General features: G+C 35.2%; 1 protein-coding gene across 11 annotated transcripts in view; it reads right to left on the reverse strand.

The window, feature by feature from the left end:
- LOC309809083 (sodium channel protein type 1 subunit alpha) overlaps window positions 1-14,307 on the reverse strand; it is a gene marked incomplete at both ends in the record, with an annotated part of 86,232 nt that overhangs the window by 44,370 nt on the left and 27,555 nt on the right. For 3 of the 11 annotated variants that reach the window (XM_082629813.1, XM_082629804.1, XM_082629807.1), the window contains 7 exons: window positions 4,149-4,631; window positions 6,161-6,517; window positions 7,992-8,165; window positions 9,565-9,803; window positions 10,610-10,742; window positions 12,030-12,377; window positions 13,340-13,624. In XM_082629813.1, coding sequence (XP_082485939.1) covers window positions 4,149-4,631; window positions 6,161-6,517; window positions 7,992-8,165; window positions 9,565-9,803; window positions 10,610-10,742; window positions 12,030-12,377; window positions 13,340-13,624 — 2,019 coding nt within the window. Of the gene's footprint in view, window positions 1-4,148; window positions 4,632-6,160; window positions 6,518-7,991; window positions 8,166-9,564; window positions 9,804-10,609; window positions 10,743-11,996; window positions 12,378-13,339; window positions 13,625-14,307 lie in introns of all 11 variants that reach the window. The other 8 variants (XM_082629808.1, XM_082629805.1, XM_082629812.1 and 5 more) reach the window with 7 other exon arrangements.

A 14,307-nucleotide genomic window follows, 5' to 3' on the forward strand; every position in this document is an offset into this window, starting at 1 on the left:
ATTAGTCTTCATCAAATATTAAATAAAGGTATGAAGATTCAAGACAAAGAAAATCAGACTAGGAAGAATACTGCCAAGTTTAACAGAACTTCAGAACCAATTTTGTAAATATAAAGATAACAACTAACAAAATCAGCCTCCATCAGATTCTTTAGCAAAACTCAAGTTTTTAATGAACAAAGTCTGAACTGAAATAATATTCAAATTAAAAATCCTGAAAAAATTTCACAATGCTTTGCAAAAATGATCTGTAATTTTTATCTCCCAAATCCATTTCCATAGACATGTGAAATGTAATGAGGATCTACCCACAATTACATCTCTACATGCTTTCTCTCCCCGCTATCATTACACAAATCTGATTTACCTAAGGAAGCCCACAGGCTGGGGTCAAGGCAGCAACTTCCAGCTCTGATATTAGCTCCACTCTGAAGAGTAGTGGATGACTTAGCCTATTCAGAGACTTATAAAAGCTCGAAACATCTTTAAAGGGACATAAGCAATAATTCACACGCTTATGATATCTTACTTGATCAACTGTCAAAATGCATTACCTTGGACATGGTAATATTCTAGTAGAACTTTATCCCTAATAAAATATCGTTGATAGCATTTGATCCTCTGAATATTTTAAATATTTAGTATTTAAAGTATTTAAAAATATTTAGACTATATGAATTAATGTAATCCATCACATCAATAATCTAAAGAAGAAACATCACACGATGATATCAGTGGATGCAGAGGAAACATTTGACAACAAATAGCACCCATTCATGATAAAAATCTCTCAGTAAACTAGGAATAGAGAGAAACTTTCTTAACTTGATAAAGACCATCTACAAAAAACCTATAGCTAACATTGTACTTAATAATGAGAAACTAAAAGCTTTCCTACTAAGATCAGGAACAAGACAAGTATATCCCTTCTCACCACTCCTTTTCAACACTGTACTGGAAGTCATAACTAATGCAATTAGACAAGAAAAGGAAACAAAAAGTATACTGATTAGGAAGCAAGAAGTAAAACTGTCTTTGTTGGCAGATGACATTATTGTTTATGTAGAAAATCCAAAGAATCTACAAAACATAAAAAAAAACAAAAACCTCCTGGAACTAATAAGTGATTACAACAAGGTTGCAGATTACAAAGTTAATACACAAAAGTTCATCACTTTCCTATGGACTAACATTTAACAAGTGGGGTTTGAAATTTTAAAATGCCATTATGTTAGCACTGCATGAATAAAATACTTAGGTATAAATCTAATGTGTATAAGATCTATATGAGGAAAACTATAAGACTCTAATGAAAGAAACAAAGAACTAAATAAAGTGGGAGATATTCTATGTTCATGAATAGGAAGACTCAATACTGTCAAGATGTCAGTTTTTCCCAACTTGGTCTATATTGATCTATTGATCAATGCAATCTCAATCAAACTCCCAACAAGTTATTGTGTCAATATCTACAAACTGATTCTAAAGTGTATATGAAGAGGGAAAAGACCTAGAATAGCTAACACAATACCAAAGGAAAAGGACAAAGTCAGGATTGCCACTACCTGATTTCAAGACATACTATAAAGCTATAGTAATCAAGACAGTGTGGTACGGGTGAAAGAATAGACAAACAGATCAACAGAATAGAATAGAAACCCCAGAGATATACCCACATGAATATAGTCAACAGATCTTTGGTAAAGGAGCAAAGGCAATATTATGGAGCAAAGATAGTCTTTTCCAACAAATGGTACTGGAACTACTGGACATCTACAGGCAAAAAATGAATCTAGACACAGACCTTATACCCTTCACAGAAATTAACTCAAAATGGATCACAGACCTAAATGTAAACATGCAAAGCTATAAATCTCCTAGAAGATAACAGGAGAAAATATAATGATCTTGGACAAGGTGATGACTTTTTAGATACAATACCAAAAGCACAATACATGACAGAGAGAGTTAATAAACTGGATTTAATTAAAATTAAAAATATCTGCTCTGTGAAAGACATTGTCAAGAGAGTAAGAGACAAGCCACATTACGAGAAAATATTTGCAAAAACAAAGCTGATAAAGGACTGTTATTCAAAATGTACAAAGAATTCTCAAAACTTAACAATAAGAAAACAAATGACTTGATCAAAAAACAGGTCAAAGCTCTTAAAAGATACCTCATCAAAGAAGACATACAGATGACAAAGATGCATATAAAAAGATGCTCCACATCATATGTCATCATAAAATGTAAATTAAAAAACAATGGGGTAACACTACACATCTATTAGAATAGCCAAAATCCAGAACACGGGCAACAGGAGCTCTCATTCATTGCTAGTGGCTGTGCAAAACTATACAGCCACTTTGGAACACAGTTTGGCAATTTCTTACAAAACAAAACACTTAGCATACCATCCAGAAATTGCCATCCCTGGTACTTAACCAAATGAGCTGAAAACTTATATCCACACAGAAACCTGCACATGGATGTTTAGAGCAGCTTTATTCACATTTGCCAAAACTTGGAAGTAACCAAGATGTCCTTCAGTGGGTGAATGGAAAACTAAACATCCAGACGACAAATTATTACTTAGCACTGAAAGAAATGAACTATCAAGCCATAAAAAGACACAGAAGAAACTTAAATGTGTATTACTAAATAAAGGAAGCCAGTGTGAAAAGGCTACATATTATACGACTCCAACTATATAACACTCTGGAAAAGGCAAAAACAGTTACAGATCAGTGACTGCCAGGGGTTAGCATAGAGGGAAGGATGAATAGGCATAGCACAGAGTATTTTTAGGCCCATGAAACTGCTCTGTGTGATACTATAAGGGTGGATAAATGTCTTTATACATTTGTCCAGACTCATAAAATGGACAATACTAAGAGTGAACCCAAATGTAAACTATGGACTTTGGGTGATAATGACACACCAATGTAGATTCTGCAACTGTAACAAATATACCACTCTGGTAGGGGATGGTGATAATGGGGGAGGTTATATATGTGTGGGGGGCAGGGAGTATGTGGAAATTTTTCTGCCTTCCTTTCAATTTTTATGTAAACCTAAAACTGTTCTAAAAAATAGTCTTTAAATAAATATTTAAAATTTGGACTGTGTAACCTAAGGCACCTTACCATTTTTGGGACTTCCACACAATAAGTGGGAAATGAAGGTGGTTTGTTCTAGACTTCTTTGGAATTATCTTTTATATCCATTAGAGTTTTAGTTTAATATTTCTAAGTCAGTTACTATGGACTGAATTGTGTTCCCTCAAAATTAATATTTTGAAGCCCTAACTCCCACTGTGACTCTATTTGGAGATATGTCCTGTGAAGTAGTGATAAAGGTTAAGTGAGGTCATAAGGGTGCAATCCTAATCCAGCAGGGCTGGTGCTCTTATAAGAAGAAGAGAGACCAGAGCTATTTATCCATGCCCATGCATTGAGGAGCAGCCAAATGAGGACACAGAAGGCATCTATCCACACCCCAAGGTGAGAGCTCTCCCCAGACACTTGACCTTGGACTTTCCAGTCTCCAGAAATGTGAGAAAATACATTTTGATTGTTTCAGCCACCCAGTGTGTGGTACATTGTTATGGCAGCCTGGAAGATTAATATGCAGATCAATGTAATTTTAATCGGAGGAATGACATAGACTATTTCTTGTTGCTCAGTTCTCTTCCGTGGAAGTGAGCTAATGAGTATGGTGTCAGATATACAAAATGCATAAACAAAGATTATGAATTCAATTCTCAGCTATACCCCCTCATTAGCTACATGATCTTAAACTTCCTAAGCTAGTTTTCTTATCTGAAAAGTTAGAAAAATAACACATCCTTCTGAGGTTATTACAAGGATTAAATCTGATGATGCTTGTTCATTTCTTGGATCGTTCATTCATTCATCATCTAACAAATATCCATTACTTAGGATGAGAAAACTTACACATATACTATATTATTCTTCAATTTATTAATCACCTCACTGAGCTTAAATCTTTGGTTCTTCAATGAAAAAATATTTTATATGATGGCAAAAATATTCTACATGGAGAATATACAATCATAAATACAGGCAATATAATACAAGTATACACATATACATTTATATCCACCCACATCTATAAAATCTTACCTCTTTGCTTTCTTCCAGATCTGATTCACTACTAAAGTCCTCTGTGTTTAAATTTTCAAAGTCAGACTCTCCTACAGCAATCGGTACAGTCACAGTAAGACTGGGATTGTTTATGAACGACATGTAATCACTTTCATCGATAATGTATTTTTCAACACTGCTGCCAGTTCCTATTCCACTTGTGGTTCCATTTACATCTTTAAGATAGTCAAGATCTTTCCCAATTTCTGTTGTATGATTGGACATACAACTGTCTTTCTTGTTGTTTAGATCATCAAGTGGTTTAATTTCATCTAAAATCTTTTGTTTTCTAATGAAGGACTGTTGAATAAATTCATATATTTTTCTCTTCACATAAGCTATTCCCTTGTGCATCCTATCCACAGCAATTTGGAGATTGTTCATTTCATTATCATCATCAGTGGCTGCAAGGTTGTCTGCACTAAATGAGCTCAGGAGCAAGGCCAAAAAGAGGTTCAGGACCTTAAAAATAATACAAACATCATTATAATCTCACCCCAATGTGAAGAAGAGCAGATTGAGATCACTTATTTCTCGAAGTGTGGAGGAACTATAAGTTCTAACAACTAGACAAGAAAGAAACACCACAGCATAGTGATCAGAAGTTGGGTGATCTAGGGACTTCCCTGGTGGCACAGTGGCTAAGAATCCACCTGCCAATGCAGGGGACATGGGTTCGATCCCTGGTCCGGGAAGATCCCATATGCCGTGGAGCAACTAAGCCCGTGCACCACAACTACTGAAGCCCATGTGCCTAGAGCCCATGCTCCACAGCAAGAGAAGCCACTGCAAGGAGAAGCTCACGCACTGCAACAAAGAGTAGCCCCCGCTAGCTGCAACTACAGAAAGCCCGCACACAGAAACGAAGACCCAACACAGCTCAAATAAATAAATTAATTAATTAAAAAAAAAAAGAAATTGGGTGATCTGAATTTGTGGTCTGGTTTGATAGCTACTTCACTATTCATCCATGGGCAAAGACATGATTTCTGTTGGTCTCAAGTTCCCCTACTTATAAAATGAAGATGCTAAATGAGCTGACCTATGGTTTTACTAAATTTAAAATTGTATGATTATAAGAAACAAGATTAATACATGTTCTATATAAGAGTTCTAAACTTAAAATTCATTAGTGTTTAAAATTATGCACTTAAATGCATTTTAGTTTCTTTTTTGATGAAGAGAGATATTAAATTGGATATTAATTGAAAAATAACCATTATCACCCAGAATGAGAATTATGAGCTTAACATAGGCATCGACACATGTTTTCTTGATCTACTGCATTTCTCATACCCCACTGTTCACTAATTAGGCAACTGTTCATAATCAGTCGCTAATATTTCCATGAGACTGTAATATTAATATACATATCCTTTGGAGTATATTGTATATTTCTATACTATAACCGTAATGTTCCAAATTTAAGAGAAAGGGTTGATCAGTTACTTCATTTGGGTAATCTCAGGCATCATTAGCCAACCTTTGTTTCATTAATAGAGCCACTAATGGATTGGTTAATCCAGGTTGGTTCATGCAACTGCCATATGACATAAGAGTGACTGAATGCTAACTACCATGAATGGGCAAGGAAAAGGTGAAATAAATAGGAACATTTAAAGGCACCACTTTTTAGTCCTATACTGGCAAGTAAGATTGGGTTTTCTCTCAGTTTATTATTCAGACTTCTCCCTTCCTTGGATCTGAATTTATGAAATGTTCCCAACATTTCCTACTAGACTTGTCTTCAATATGATACTCTATTAGAATTCACATAATAAATGTGATGAAATGATTGACAAAATGGAGTTGAGTATAAATATTGTATGGTCACTGCTATATGGTTGTGTTGTCAAAGTGAGACTGTAAGTGTATCAAAGGTAATAGACTTTTAAAATTAATAATCATAGTCTTTGTTTTGGACAAAATGGTCATCATTTCATTATGCTCTTAATGTATTTCTGAAACACATTTCTTAAATGGGTACATACCACCAGGTTTCCAATGACCATGACCATCATGAAGACAGTAAGGCACATGGCTTGACCAGCGACCTCCATGCAGTCCCACATGGTCTCTATCCACTCTCCACACAGCACTCGGAACACAATCAGGAAGGAGTGGAAGAAGTCATTCATGTGCCAACGAGGGAGCTTACACTCACTGTTGATCTTACAGACACAATCTTTGTAGCTTTTACCAAAGAGTTGCATGCCGACCACAGCAAAAATGAAGACGATGATGGCCAACACCAAGGTTAGATTTCCCAGAGCCCCCACTGAATTGCCGATGATCTTTATTAGCATATTTAATGTTGGCCAAGACTTTGCCAACTTGAAAACTCGGAGCTGGAAAATTAAAAAAATAATGTATATTATTATGATCAATCTTTAAAAGCATTACATATATTGAGGTTTACCAAGAAGTGATTAAAATTGAATTTCTTACAACATCTGCTATACAGATGTTATAACTAAGCATGGTGAAGGATGTTAACTGGACTTACTGTAGTGATCATTTTGCAATATATACAAATATTAGATAATATGTTGTATACCTGAAACTAATATAATGTTATATCAATTATACCTCAACATGAAAGATATATCTATAACAAAAGACATTTAAAAAAAAAAGCTAATGGATATCCTGGACCACTACAGATTGCAGAACTTACAATCTACCCACTACTGATTGCAGAACTTACAATCTACCAATCTTCACTGGGGAAATATGCAAGAGCCACTTTGCATTCTTGCACTTTGCTTTCCAAACTTTTAAATCCGTCCACCTCTGGACCTTAACCAATTAGAAATGACCTGGGGTCACTGCACTGTCATAGCACCACTCTCCTAAGCAAAAGGCATGGAGAGCAGGCTGGATGTCTTTGTGTCAGTGCTTGTCTTTACTCCAAGGCACATTTCCTAATCTATCAAGGACAGAGAGCTGTGAGCAAATGTTGCACTTTACCAAATAAGAAGTAAAGGTCTTCCCATAGGGAGCTTCTTATCTAAAAACAAAACAAAACAAACAAAAAAACCAAAACAAAAAGACTCTCTTACATCTGCCCTGCCCTTGATCACTTTCAGGTGCATGGCTAATTTTTGGACCCCCCCCCCAATATTAATATCTGATCTCAATGATCTCTGCTCAAAGATACTCATTTGTCAATAGCATTCAAAGTACCATCACACTGAGCCCTGCTATAAGTAGAGAAAAGTGTTCATTATTCATAATGCTCCTTTGGAGCACTGACATAGCTAGATGCACCTGCATTTAAAAACCTGCAACACTTCCCATGACTTTATAATTCTTTCTCTGATTTGCAAGGACATATATGTGAATCAGTGGACACAGCAAGAAATCCTACAGATTTCTCTTGTCTGATTTTGGGAAGGAGCATATTTTCCAGAGGTAGAATTAGGAAGAGTTTCTACATGCACATCTTATATCTGATTGTCATCCACCACTATAAAAGGGTGTTTATATTTTCAAAGCACTATTAAAATGTGATGCATTTTCATTAAAATATTTTCTTAGATCCAGAAATATTAACTATAGTCATATCTAGAAACAATAATTAGTCAGAATGGTAACTGAGCAATATATGAAACTTTATGTGACTAGGATTTTTGCAATAAAGTTTTTTCTAAATAAGTGGGAACAATTTTTTTTTTCCATTTAGGGATTGTTTTTGACAATGTAAATGTTACACAAAAACTTAAAATGTTAATGGTGTGTGGTAAAACCTATGATGTAAAACCTATGATGCTTGTTGGAAAGGTTTTTGTCTTTGTGCTGTTTTGTTTTGTTTTCTTTTACCAATCGGAATGAACGGAGAACTGATAATCCTTCCACGTTGGCCAGGCCAAGTTCTACCAGGCTAAGCGTTACAATAAAACCATCAAAGATATTCCAGCCTTCTTGGAAATAATAGTAAGGATCCATGGCAATAATTTTCAGAAACATTTCTGCTGTAAAGATCCCAGTGAAAACCTAAGATCAAAACAAAGTTACTCTAATTCCATCAGATAATGATAAAGTAGAATGACATAATATTTGCTCTTAGAACAAAATGTTTATACTAGTAATGATTATATTACTAGCTTACATTTGCATAGTAATTTATAGTTGATGAAAAGCTCTCATATAAGTTTTTCATTTTATCCTCAACAGAAACGCTATTAAACACATAATTCAGGTATTATAACCATGACTTTACAGATGAGGAAACAGGTCTTCAGATGGGTGCAATGATTTGCCGAATATCAACTAGAAAACAGCAAAACTAGGATTGAGAGCAAATCTTTTTTCACCAGTGTTCTTTCCATCACATCAAACTGCATTTTCCTTCAGACTTCATACAGCACAGCTACTAACAAGATTTTCCCATAAACAGTTTTATGTATCTATAAGCTTATTCACATTTCCCTCTAATCAGATAGTTGTCATTATACATATGTATCTATATTATAATATGTGCATTACTATTATCAGTATTTGTTATGCACATGAAAAAATTTAATTTACTTCCATAGTATTGGGTTGGTCAACCCACTTACATAACATCTTACAGAAAAATCCGAACAAACTTTTTGGTTAAACTTATATAAATACTAGAGCTTTAAAAATAGAAATACTATAATTCAGGATGCTTTACATGTTTTGCTTTCCACCATCAAAAACTTTAAACCCTAAAACAAATATTATGGAAATGCATACATTATTTTAGAGACCATTCTTTCAGCAAATAAAAGCTAATATTCCTATGTTGAGTCAACAGACAAACACTTTAATAATTTATGTTTTTTAAGCACAGAAGAGAAAGAATTTAGTGGCAACCTTCACCAAAAATGGCGCTGTTAATCATATAATACACAAAATGTACTGGACGTTTTCAATATTTTATGGATTTGATCTAAAATAGATGGATTAAACAATACATGGTCTACCCAGATCCTGGAAGCGGAAAAGCTGGAGACATTTTTGAATTGTCAAACTATTGCTTATAATGATGATGACTAAGCAAGATAAAAAGATCTGCAACTTTATTTTAGCCTTCTACAGGTAGGGAAACTGTGATAACATCATTTCAAAAAGTGTATCCTTAAACTATGGACTGCTTCTGTGCCTTGAAATAGTTATAAATATCAATATTGACTTTTCAAGTAGTACTGTAGGCCTGTGCCTATTGCTCACTTTGTCAGTTTCTGCTTTGATCTTAAGGGCTGTTATTTTTGGCAAAAGTAGGATATATCCAGCTAGATATAATTCCCATCTTTTGGGAGTCAGGAGGTAGAAAGGGTGGTGGAAAGACTGCTATAAGTTATTAAATGTAGAGTTTCTCAAACAGAAAGTTTGAAGACTGAACACATTTACCTTCCAATATGCTTACCAAGTTTCCTACTGTAAGCACATTATTGAAATGGTCCGTCATGGGATAGTGCTCCATGGCCATGAACAGAGTATTTAAGACAATACAGATGGTGATGGCCAGGTCAACAAATGGGTCCATCACAACCAGGTTGACAATATGTTTCACTTTTAACCAATATGGCGAACAGTCCCAGATTAAGAACATGTTGGAAAATTTATACCAACAGGGTGGGCATTTCTGCCTGGATTCTTCAAGTTCTAGATTAAAAAAAAATAGATAAAAACAACCACCAAAAGATATTTTTACACACATATATTCCTTTCAAATCGACTAGACTTCTTTTTAGTAACCAACACATTTCCATTTGCAACAGTCAACCTCTTTTATATTTGATTTAAAAAAACTATATAATTTAATCTTTAGACGGCTCAAAATATTTCTTCACACATAAACATAGAACAGAGGTAGCAAAGAATGGTTTTCTTCTCTTATGCATTGATACTGTGGTTCCATACTTTGCCTTAGGTTAAGTGAATGGTCTTTTAAATGAAGTCTCAATAGGAATATGGGTTGGAGTAGTGCAGACTGTGTGTAATCCTATGTTAATATCTAGCTATGGTGTCATCCTCAGGCTATAAGAGATAGGACAGAGAGATAGGGTAGAGCCAAGAAAAATCTTTTTAATTTGTTTTTATTTTGTGAGAATGACCCACTCCTCCCCTCCAATCTTGAGAGTATTTAGGAAGTCCTATGCTAAGTGGAACAGAGGAGAGGAACACCATGACTAATGGGATTAGAAACCCCTAACAGAAATGCTTTATTCTGCATTTCCCAGGAGTTGCCACACACAGGATACATTCTTTAGTTTCAATATCATGGAATTTAAGTAACTTTTTTTAAAGCTTCTAGAATACAGGAGTAAGTATAACAAATAACTCTTAAATAAGACCTATTATGTTCTCTTTAGAATACACTGCTTCCAACTCACAGAGACATTCGTTTCGAATGAGACAATATAAGCTCAGTGAAAACAACTGAAACGGAGATGGAATTTGTTACAAACCTTCTACTGTATTTGTTAAAATGCTGGCTATGCTCATTGCTCTTTGCCTTTGAGAAGGATCTTCTAGAAAGTCCATGGAAACATGAAAAGAACTTGACCTTCTCTTTCTCATTTCAGTTTCAGTGGTTGTTCCCTGTAAAGAAAATGCTAATGTATTAAATGATTAACTTGAGCAATATGATAAGTGAATAACCAATGTGACACTGTGAAATTCATGAAACACATGCGACATGCACGTTCATATTTAATTGGTGATGGCAGATATTGCTGACTTATTGTATCATTAGCCTGGAATGTCCAAACTGTTAACCATTTACTCATATAGCAAAAACTGAGGGTTTTTTTCCTTACCCTCTGATTTCATAATTTTATGAGACATAATGTAATTTGGATATGATTGATAAATTTGTGAGAGACATATTTAACAATTTCCTTATTTCTGAACTAATAGTAAAAAGTAGTAACTTGAAACGACATCTAAATGATCAAGGCATTTTACGTTGAGAAGGTAGCCCTTTATTTTTAAAGAAATACAAATAATTACAACACTCGTAGCTGCCATCTCATTTTCTGGACACAAGACATAGATGATCATTGACAACACAAACTGTATGTTAAAAAAATAACAACACATGCTGCATGGACAACAGTTTCATCCAGGGTACCAAAGCAATAAGTCATCTAATTCTGACTTACTCATGCCTCACCATGCTGATATATTTCCAAGTCTAATAAGAGGCAGCATGTGTTTAGAAATTCCTCATCTGGGTATACATTCACAAACACATAACATACCTTTGTACACAGACAATTCTTTTATCTGCCTGTATTAATATTTTTTTGTCTCTTCATTTAGATTAGTTTTGAGAAGACCTATATCAGCATTTTTTTTTTTTAGTAAGACAAATATGAGTACTAGAAATTTTAAGATAATATTGAAGCTATCTATTTAGGCACAGTGTTCTTGAAAATCTTCTAAACTAAAGCAGAGCTATAATGAAGAAGCCGTTGGAAAGATTTATTATACACCCTTTACAGTTAAACATAAGAATCGTTCATTTACTCTTACACCAGAGCTTTAGAGGATGTCCTGCTGTCTAAGTTCAGCATGGGTATATAGCAAATCCTCCAACTGGAAGCAGTCATTTACTATTGTGTTTAATTTATCCTTAGCAAGTTTAATAAGTAAATGCATTCAGGTGTTATGCAAGAAGGTGCTGAGGCCTTAAGTTTTAGTTGGATACTCTCTTAAAGATATTAAAAGATGCAGGTGCATTCACAGCTTGACCAACCAGGAATCATTCTCAAGGGGTTCCATTCTGTAGAAACACTGGCTGGTGCAGCAATAATGGGCCAGCCATGCCTGAACTATTTAAAACTTCCTTACATTGTCATCAGTAGCTGGCTTATCTATTATCACCTCTGGTAGAAGCTGTCCAACAGGCGATGTAGGAACTGAAGGTCCACCAACCAAGGAAACCACACCATTGCAATCCACAGTGCTGTGCATCTTCCCATTGGCTGGAAACACGGCCAGCATCCGGGACGACCTACTGGTCTGACTCAGGTTACTGTTGCGTCGCTCTCCATGTCGTTGGGGCACAAATAAGGAGTCTCTGCGGCTTTCATTATCCTCGAAGGTGCTGTGTTCATCATCAGCAAAGTCATTCTCTGATCCCACATCCTTTGCTCGCCCTCTGAAGCTGAAAAGGCTTGTTCTGCTATTTCGCCTTGGAGAAAATAAGGAGCCACGGATGCTCAACAAAGACTAAAAGTTTGAAACCAAAAAAAAAATAATAATAAAATCATATTAATATGGCCATTTGGAATGTGCTTTTATTTTGCAAGATTAAGTTAAAGGGGACTTCAGCATTCAAAACAGAATGTGATTCATTCTTTTTTGATTAACATTCTCGTTTTATGTGCATTTAGATTAAATTAAATTACTTTTCTAAGAGACGGTTTCTAGCCCTTGAGATTAATGACTGGGGAGATAGATCGCAAGTTAAAGATATTGAAAAACAAAACCCTGAACCACCATATTTCATATTCAAAAGCAAGCATCTTTAGTACCTTACTACGGACATTGTAAACAATAAATATCAGTAGCATGACCTTGACAGGGGCAAGTTTGTTTCCGCTGCTCTTTCCCTTCAAGAAATCTAACACTTTTCACAAATTGTTTTAGTCTGTCTTTCTAAAATCACTTTAAATTAATTATTGTTCTTGTTGCAGCTAAAAGGCACAGTGTCGTTGGAACTTGAAGACTTCTGAAATTCAGAGTGATGTGCTTTTTGATAAAGTATACCATGACTAATATTTTCAGAAGCATGCATGATAGTTTATAAAGTAGTCAGGGGTAAAAAAGCAATATAAAATAACCAAAAAGACATTACTGATCAGTTATCTACAATTGTTTTTCTCATTAAAAAGGCTGCAGACCAGAAAGATGAAATGTCATTAGTTACAACAAGTACCAGCAGACAGGTTCAGCTGAGAATCTGGGTCTCCTGACTTTCAATGCAGTGTTATCTCAACTACACCCCACTGTAGATTTATCTGTGCAAACTAAGATTTTCTCATAACTATGTACAGAAAGGATAGGTTTAAATATAATAAACACAGCAGTCAATTCAGCTGATAAAAATTCATAAGTTGTATTTAATTCCTCCCCCTCTCTTCAGTGTTCTAATTTCCATCCATGCATCATTTAACTCAGCAGTGCCATACCTGGTGTGGGGAGGAGTACCTCTTTTCATATGTCAACCGATTCCCTTCTATGGAGAAGCGAAACCCTTTCCTCCTGATGCTGTCTTCAGATTCAGATTTATGGAATTCATCGTCATCTTTCTCTTCTCCACCAGACTGCTCTTTCTGTTTTCTTTTCTTTCTCCGATTTCTTCTTTCCTTTGCACTCTTGGAACTCAACTTGGAGGCTTCAGATGAGCTGTCTGAGAGCCCGCCTGCTGCACTAGGTTCTCTGGAATGCACTGAGGCAGTTACAGCCGCTGCCTGCTACATTGAGGAGAAATGGTCTTAGCATGGAACTAGAGAAGACTTTACCTTTAAAAAAATAGCTAAAGTATTTGCAAAGCATTTTAAAAAGAATTTAGCTGACTCCAGCTAATCTTACATCGAAGAAACTCTGCAAGTATAAAAGAAAAATTTTTTTCTTTCCATCTAATAAAGGATTTTAGAGTTAATTTGGTTTTCTTTGTGATAACATTGATTACATTTGTATGATGTTTTACAGACTGCATATTCAAAAGGATCAATCAGACAATAACAAGAACATAAATTCATATTACTTTTGGGATTTGCTTTACTCTAAAAATTGGTATCTAATTAGCACTCTTTTTTTTTTTTCTCACTGAAAAAAAACTGGAGCATGGAAGAAAAGCTGATCAGTAACTTGGGGTCTAATCCAAAGATAGGAGGAATGAGATAAAGAGCTGAGATCCTCTTTCCAGTTACTGAAACAGGGTTGTCCAATACTCTCACAATATTAGCAATCAAATTTATGGAAGGTGATAAAATCCCTTCCTTACCCCTCCACAATACTCTATTCAGAAGACTGGAGAAGGGAGGGTCAGAAGTTTCGGCTAAGCAAGACAAGATGTTCAGTTCTCCAAAGACCATCCCTGGCTTCTTTAAGTCGGCACTGGTTCTTGCTGGCCACATGGTCATGGGATGAAAAC

The sequence above is a fragment of the Mesoplodon mirus genome, assembly GCF_964341445.2.
Source record: "Mesoplodon mirus genome assembly, chromosome: 8".
Classification (NCBI taxonomy): domain Eukaryota; kingdom Metazoa; phylum Chordata; class Mammalia; order Artiodactyla; family Ziphiidae; genus Mesoplodon; species Mesoplodon mirus.